The following is an 8,496-nucleotide window of genomic DNA, read 5'->3' as shown; positions in this document are numbered from 1 at the left end:
AAAAAAAGAAATTGAAAAAATAAAGAAAAAAAAAAGAATTAAAAGTAATGCAAAAGATTAAACTCCCTCCAAGACCAGAAAGTGTTTGCTCATCTACACCATGCAAATCAATATCACAAATTAGACATTTAATTAAAGAAGGTAAATATGAAATTTCACCACACCCACCATTTGAGAATCGACTTGAAAATGTTATTATGCCTGAAGATAGATATTTACCTATGAACATGTTATTTTCAGGAAAAAATCATCTTCCTAATTTACCTTTACTTCGACAACACTTAATAAGACAAGGTAAATTAACACAAGAAGCTGCTATTGCACTTATTAAACAAGCAAGAGATATATTTAAGAAAGAAGCGAATTTATTAATAGTATATGCACCAGTAGTAATATTAGGAGATATTCATGGACAATTTTATGATATGTTAAATGTTATGGATATGTTAGGAAGTCCAAATAAAACACAATATTTATTTTTAGGGGATTATGTTGATAGAGGAGATTATTCAGCAGAAGTATTATTTTACTTATTAGCACATAAAATATGTTATCCAGAACGTGTTTTTATGTTAAGAGGAAATCATGAAACAAGATTAATGTGTGAATATATGACATTTTTATTAGAATGTAATAACAAATACAATATGAAAATATATAATGAATTTTTAACATTATTTGATTCATTACCATTATGTGCATTAATTGAAGGAAATATTAATGGAAGAGTACTTTGTATGCATGGAGGAATTGGTCCTGATATTAATACATTAACTGATATTAATAATATTAATAGATTTATGGAACCACCAGGACAAGGACCATTGACAGATTTATTATGGTCAGACCCTATTAATGAATGGGATCCAGATGATCCAGAATGGGAAGGAATTTCACGATATGAATGGAGTAAAATTACATTTTGTGAAAATACAATGAGACATACATCATATTTTTATGGAAGAGGAGCATTAGAACCATTTTTACAAAGAAATAATCTTGCTAGTATTGTTCGTGGTCATCAAGTTCAAGATGATGGATATTTTGAACATACATTTTTAACAATTGATCGTCCTCTTCCATTATGTTTTACTATTTTTTCAGCACCAAATTATTGTGATCAATATAATAATCAAGGAGCATTATTATCAATTTCAAATTCACCATTTGATATTAAAACATTCTTATGGAAAGATCATCCATTCCAACTTCCAGAATTTCAAGATGGATTTAGTTTTTCACTTCCATATTTATTAGAACATTGTGTTAGAATTTTACAAGATTTAGTTATTTCTATTAAAGATAAAAAACAACAAACAATTGAAGATGTTGCAGCAGATGCACGTTTAAAACAAAAAACTCAACAACTTTTTGCTAAATCACAAAAAATACGAGAAAATCAAGAAAAATATCGAGCTATTTTATCAAACTCATATCATAAAAATATGACTAAATTTGAAAAAGCATTACAACTTGATAAACAAAATGAACAATTCCCAACACCAGAAATGATTGCATCAAAACAATCAAATCATACTGGATTATTAAGAAGAGGTGCATCATCTCCTGCTTTATTACAACGTTTACAACATGATCAATCTTTCTTACTTGATCATTCTTCTAAAAAAATACCTGTTTCATCATCTTCTCATCAACAATCAAATCTTTCTCAAATGAAAAGACAATCATCTAAAACATTTAAACCCCATCAAAAGAAATAAAATCATTTAAAATGACAATCATTTATTAAAATTTCCTTCTTTTATTTATACTCCTTTTTCTTTTCTTTTTTTACCTCTTTCTTGTCTTTGTTGTTCTAATCGTTCATCTGCAAATGGTATTTCATTTTCTTCTATACTCATCTCTTCTTCATATTTAATACCCATTCTTTTTACTTCTTGAATTTTTGGCATTTTAACTAAACACATTCCTTTAGCCACTTCATTATAAACTAACTTTTTAATAGCAAAAATATATTTACATTGATGTTCTCCATATCCTTTACAAAAAGATACAAATGCATTTTGTGATTTTTTAAATACAGTACGATTTTTACAACATATTTCTCTAATTTTATTGAAATATTCTTTTTCTTCTTCTTCATTTCTTTCAATTGTTCTTTCAATAATTTTTACATTTTTCTTTTCCATTAATAAAATAAAACTTTTTTCTAATGTTCCAAGAAATATTAATGAATGTCCAATACTTCCCATTCGAGCTGTTCTTCCAACTCTATGAATATATGTTTTAGGATCTTGTGGTGGGTCATATTGAATAATATAATTAATATTATCAAAATCCATTCCTCTTGCTAACACATCTGTACATATTAATATAGCTTCACAACTCTCTTCAAATTTTTTAATAACTTTATCTCTATTTATTTGTTTTACTTTTCCATGAATTGAATATATTTCTTTCTCTTTTAAATATCCTTCTTGATGTAAAATTTTAATTATATTATATATATAATCTACTTGATCACATGTTAATACAAATACAACTATTTTTTTATCTTTACTTTCTTTTAATACTCTTATCAATGTTTGCATCTTTATTTCATATGGAACAATACAATATTCATTTGCAAGTGAAATTGGTGTTAATGTATTATCATTTGATATTTGTATTTTATATGGATTTCTACATCCTGCAATAACAAATTTATTTAATTCTTTTGGCATTGTAGCACTAAATAATCCAGTACGTCGTTGTTTTGGTAAATGACAAATAATACGTGTCATAGATTGTGAAAATCCCATTTCAATCATTCTATCTCCTTCATCTAATATTAATACTTCTACATTATTCCATTCTAATTCAAATAATTTATTTACAATTACTTCTTCAATTCTTCCTGCAGTTCCTACAACAATATTAGCTCCTTTTTTCATTTCTTCTTCTAATGTAGACATATCAATTCCTCCTGTTAATAATCCAATTGTCATATTAAAATGTTTACAAAATATTTTAGCAATATCATAAATTTGATGTGCTAATTCTCTAGTAGGTGAAATAATAATACCATAAACTTCTTTTTTTTCAATACTTTCTCTTTCTCTTTTAATAATTTCAAATAATGGAATTAAAAAAGATAATGTTTTACCACTTCCTGTTTGACTTTGAACAATAACATCTTTTCTATCTAAAAATGCTGGAATTACAACCTTTTGTACTTCAGTAGGTGTATTAAACCCAAATTCTTTGATTGTATCAAGTGTTTCTTTTCTTAAACTTGGTTGAAAATGTTCAAAATCACTAATCATTACTCTTTTTAACATTTCCTTTTTTTAAATTTCTTTTTTTAAAAAAGATAAAAAGAAGAAAACCCTTAGGGTTGAATAAGTAAATGAAAAAACAAAAAAGAACAACAATTAAAGTTATTTTGAAGTTCATCTCAATATTTCACTTTTATATAACAAATGGATTGTTTTACACAAAATGAAAATATTTCAGAACAACTTAAATTATCAAATGGTAAATTGTGGTTCACTATTGGTATTCTTAATGAAAATGAAGAATTATATGATGAAGCGATTCGTTGTTATGTTACAGCATTAAATCATAATCCATCTAATCTTGAAGCACTTTCACATTTAGCACATATTTATAAATTAAAAAAACAATATATTAATGCAGTATTTAGTTATGATAAATATTTAAAAATTAATGCAGAAGATGGAATTGCTTGGATGAATCTTGGAGAATGTTTTCTTGCATTACAAGAATTAAATAAAGCACATAGTTGTTTAAAAAATGCAAATAGATTCATTAAACAAGAACCTAAATTATGGTTTCAATTAGGTTGTTTATATGAAAAAGCAGGATTATTTGAACAAGCAGAAGCATATTATAAAAGAGTTTTAGAAAGAAGTTATCCAGAAAATGCAGCAGAACTTCATTTTAAAATGGCAATGATTTATAAACAACATGCACAATATGAAGAATGTTTTGAAATATTAACAAGTGAATGTTGGAATAATCCACCAGAAGGAATGACTCAACAAGATATTCTTTGTCAATTAGTTCAATTATTCCAATTAACTGATTCAATTGAAATTGGTAAAGATGCTCATGAAAAAGCAATTTCTCTTATTAATGAAAATGAACCACCATTTGTTTATATTTTATTAGGATGGTTAACTCATTTAATTGTAATGAATCCAAGTGTTAATGAAGTATTTCATTTTGAAGAAGAATTCCCTTATCAAATTGTATTTGGAGTAATTCAAAAAGATCCAACAAATGTTCTTGGTCTTTATGTTTATGGAAGAATTCTTGCTGATAGTAAACATCAACAAAATGCTTTTGATGCATTTCATCAAGCATTACAACTTGATCATAATAATCCTTTATATTGGTGTTCTATTGGTAATTTATATTATCATACTGAACAATATAGTGAAGCTATTAAAGCTTATTTTAAAGCTATTAGTTTAACACCACAATTACCTGAAGTATGGTTTAATATGGGATCTTTATATATTTTCCATAATCAAAGAGATGATGCTGCAAGTTCATTTAAACGTGCACATGAACTTGATCCAAAAAATCCAACATATAGAGCAATGCTTGATGTTGAAAAAGTCAGTGAAAGACCTCAAATCATAGATCCATCTCCTTTTGCTACATTACCTAATTATACTATTGATACATTTACAAAACCATCATTACCAACAAACATTCCATTGAATGTCTTAACTGAATTACAAAAAATAAGAATTCCTGATTTAACACAAATTTAATTCATTTTTTTTTTTTGTTACTTTTTTAGTATTTTTAAATTTAATATAAAAATTAAATAAAAGAATTATTTTGTTTTTCTTATTCTAAATGTTATTCTAAATGTTCCATTGTATAGATAGCATATGCTTTAAGTAATAATTGTTGAATATCATTCTTTGTCCAATTTTTAGTTGGTAAATTTTGTAAAAATACAATTAATTCAGCAAAGTCTTTTTGTAAAATATTTGTACTAAATATTTCCAATAAAGAACAACAACAATATAAATTTAATTCTTCAAATCCATTTCCATTTGGTTCTGAGATATAACCATCCCATAATATTAATGATAAATTTATAGGAAATTCTCTAATTAAACAACAATTAAACCATCTAAATGCAAATTGAATATATTGCATATTTAATTGTTTAAAATGTTCATCAACTCTTTTATTATATCTTTTTGTTAACATTTCTAATTCTTTTAATTCATGATGAATTCCTGGTTGGTCATATGTATAATGACTTTGAATAGATTGTAATATCCAACAAAAACTCCAATAAACATCTGCTTCTAATTCATCTAATTCAGTTTGACTAAACATATCAATTACTTTTTGTTCATAACTTCCAAAATAATATTCATCAATATATACTACTAAAAATGGTACTACCATATCACTCATTCCTTGTACATATCCTGATGCTGGATGTTTAATTGCATATGTTAATAATAATCTTTTCATTAATTGTTGAATTTTATTATGAAATAAAAATGGTATATCTCGTGTTAATCTATTCAAATCTTTAATAATTTGTTCTTCACATTTTTCTTCATTTAATGTTAATCCTCCTTCAAGTAATTTATTTGTCATAAGTAAATAATCTTTTCTTTTATTATGTAAATTTTCTTTTTGTTTATTAGTTTCACATGGAATATAACCAATAAGTATTTTCCATACTTTTCCTCTTACTTGTTTTGCAATCCCATTTTTTGATAATTTTGATAATTGTCCTAAAACATCTCAATCACTTTTTTTCTTCTCTTTCCTTTCTTTTTAAATAATTAACAAATTTTTATAAAATATTCTTTCATCATAACAAACTTTTATTTACAAAGTCTTTTGATAATATATCAATGAATTGTTGAAGATGTACCATTTCTTGTTCTTCAATAGATTTTGTTTTTAATGTTAGACAATAATCAAAACTTTTAGTTAGTCTTGAATGAGTAGGTCTTTTCAACATTTTTTATATGGTGATTCTTTTTAGTTTTTTCTTCCTATTCTCTTTGAAATTTGTTTTTTCAACAACCAAAAAAAAAACTCAAAGAAGAAAAAAGGGTTGTTATTGAACTAACTTATTTTTCTTCTATTCCATGTTTCATTTACACGTTCATTCCATTGAAAAAAAAGACATTGGTCTTTCATCCATTAAAACAATATCCAATTTAAATACTGATGATAATGAAATTTATTTCTATCAAGATCCATTTATTTATTCTTATAAAACAAATGGTACATTAACAAAATTAACTATCCAAAATCTTCCTGATAATATTTATGATATTGTTTATAATGCAGATACTTCAAAATTATTATTTATTAATGAAAAAGGTGTTTATGAATCTTCAATTATTAATGGTACAGCAACATTAAAAATAAATAAAGAAGGAATTAAACGAATTAAATTAAGTGATGATTGTAATTTTATTTTATTAATAAGTTCATCAGAATTATTAATGTATACTCCTGAATTTTCTCTTCTTAATTCTTTTTCTATTAAAGATGTTATTGATGTTTTCTTTTCAAGTAATACTCAATATGTTGTTGTTTTAACTACAACTGAAATGATTGTATTATCAACTGTTTTTAATATTAGAAATAGAGTAACAATTTCTAATCCACAATGTATGTCAATTAGACCATCTAATGAATTTATTACTGTAGCAACTGATAATATTTTAAATTTTATTGAAGAAAATTGTAATATTTATAAAACATTTAATCAACCAAATGAATATCATTCAAAACTTTTATCATGGAATTCAACATCTCAATTACTTTTACAAATAGTTTCAACACCTCTTCATGATATTCTTATTATCTCTTGTTATTGTTATGGTAAATTAATTCCAAAATATAGTAAATCTTTATCATCAATACGAACTGCTTTTTGGGATGAAGTTAATCCAATGAAATTTCATATTATTACATCTACTAATGAACATTTAACATTTAATTTCTTATTACCTATTTGTTCTACAAATGACCCAACATATAATATAATTATTCATCCACATACATATAATGATGTTTCTTTAACAGATTTAAATAAAGGAATTATACCACCTCCTTTATGTCATATTTCTATTCCAATTCAATCAATTCAATATATTTATTCTCAAATAATTAATAATGAACCTTATATTATTATTATTGATTTATTTAATATAATTCATATTTTAAAATATATTGATAATCAAGTTAATAAAATTAATGAAATAAAATGTCCTGTTGATTATCCAACAAATATTTGTTTACTTTCTTCATTAGAATTATTTATTATTGATTCTACAAATCAAACATCAGTCATTGTTAATATTAATAATGGTATTAATAATAAAATTGAATTTAAAAATCTCCCATCACCACTTCATTCTCTTACTCAACTTAATGAAACATTATATTTCCAATTATTTAATGGAACAATTATTACTTCTCAAAAAACTACTCCTAATGATTATGTTATTAATTCAGAATTATCTTTATCTCAATTCATGCCTGAATATTCTATAGTTAGATTCAATAATAAAATTCATTCTTTTGCATTATTTGGTCATAAACTCTATGATAATAATACTGAAATTGGTGAAAATGTTAATTCATATTTGATTTCTAATGATTATATTTTCTATACTACATTAAAACATACACTTCATGCAATAAATACAAAACAACATTCAATTTTCATTAGGTCTATTGAACGTGGTTCAAGTATTATTAGTTATGTACCAAATGATACAAAACTTATCTTCCAAATGCCAAGAGGAAATCTTGAAGTTATTCATCCAAGAGGTGTTATTCTTGATATTATTACTGAGTTACTTAAAAAGAAAGACTATAAACAAACATTTGAAGTTGTAAGAAGACATAAAGTTAATTATAATTTTATTAGAGATTATGCTTTTAATCAAATTGTTGATGATATTCCACTTATTATTACTCAAATTGGACGTGCTGATCATGTAAATGCATTTTTATTATCATTAGAAAATGGTATTCTTGATCCACCTTATTCATATTATATTGAACATTCATTTGAAGATCATACAGAACAAACAAAAACAATTGCATTAGCAATTAGAAAATATCTTGTTGATTCACATTTCCCTTGTGATTTTGTTACAACATACCTTGCTACTTACCTTTTATTACAACCAATTGATTTTGCTATAGTTTTGAAGGATTTATTTAATTTTGATGAACAAGGTAAAATAGATGGTATTAAATATTTAAGTACATTCTTCCCAATTAATGCTATTTTCAAATCAGCATTACAAACACAGTCTAAGAAAATCGCTCAATTTGTCATTTCATATTCTTCACTTGATCCAAAAGAATATGAAGAACAAATTAATGCTCTTTCATTAGATTAATTTAAATTTTGAAATTTTTATTCATTTCTTTTTTTATTAGTTTATTTATTATTTATAATTATTAAAAATTTCATAACAAGTCATTTTCTCATTTCTCTCCTTTTCTTTTTTTTTT

General features: G+C 24.5%; 5 protein-coding genes across 5 annotated transcripts; 3 read left to right on the top strand and 2 right to left on the bottom strand.

The window, feature by feature from the left end:
* Positions 1 to 47: 47 nt before the first annotated feature.
* Positions 48 to 1,721, top strand: ENU1_026300 (calcineurin catalytic subunit A, putative; the record flags this gene model as incomplete). Its single annotated transcript, XM_008857159.1, has 1 exon — positions 48 to 1,721. The coding sequence occupies one exon, from the start codon at positions 48 to 50 to the stop codon at positions 1,719 to 1,721; it is 1,674 nt and encodes a 557-aa protein (XP_008855381.1).
* Positions 1,722 to 1,766: 45 nt separating this feature from the next.
* ENU1_026290 (DEAD/DEAH box helicase, putative) lies at positions 1,767 to 3,281 on the bottom strand (the record flags this gene model as incomplete). The annotated part of the gene is made up of 1 exon (XM_008857158.1): positions 1,767 to 3,281. One exon carries the CDS (start codon positions 3,279 to 3,281, stop codon positions 1,767 to 1,769), a length of 1,515 nt encoding a protein of 504 aa, XP_008855380.1.
* Positions 3,282 to 3,422: 141 nt separating this feature from the next.
* On the top strand, positions 3,423 to 4,745 carry ENU1_026280 (tetratricopeptide repeat-containing protein; the record flags this gene model as incomplete). Its single annotated transcript, XM_008857157.1, has 1 exon — positions 3,423 to 4,745. The coding sequence occupies one exon, from the start codon at positions 3,423 to 3,425 to the stop codon at positions 4,743 to 4,745; it is 1,323 nt and encodes a 440-aa protein (XP_008855379.1).
* Positions 4,746 to 4,836: 91 nt separating this feature from the next.
* On the bottom strand, positions 4,837 to 5,967 carry ENU1_026270 (TBC domain containing protein; the record flags this gene model as incomplete). Its single annotated transcript, XM_008857156.1, has 2 exons — positions 5,830 to 5,967; positions 4,837 to 5,738 (listed from the first exon to the last, which is right to left on the bottom strand). Exons 1-2 carry the CDS (start codon positions 5,882 to 5,884, stop codon positions 4,837 to 4,839), a joined length of 957 nt encoding a protein of 318 aa, XP_008855378.1. The 5' UTR covers positions 5,885 to 5,967.
* A 134-nt stretch (positions 5,968 to 6,101) lies between these two features.
* ENU1_026260 (hypothetical protein) lies at positions 6,102 to 8,381 on the top strand (the record flags this gene model as incomplete). Its single annotated transcript, XM_008857155.1, has 1 exon — positions 6,102 to 8,381. One exon carries the CDS (start codon positions 6,102 to 6,104, stop codon positions 8,379 to 8,381), a length of 2,280 nt encoding a protein of 759 aa, XP_008855377.1.
* Between the last annotated feature and the right edge of the window lie 115 nt (positions 8,382 to 8,496).

This window comes from Entamoeba nuttalli (genome assembly GCF_000257125.1).
Source record: "Entamoeba nuttalli P19 unplaced genomic scaffold asmbl_2459, whole genome shotgun sequence".
Classification (NCBI taxonomy): domain Eukaryota; phylum Evosea; order Mastigamoebida; family Endamoebidae; genus Entamoeba; species Entamoeba nuttalli.
The sequence above is the reverse complement of the archived record's forward strand: the minus strand, read 5'-3'. Positions and strand labels throughout refer to the sequence as shown.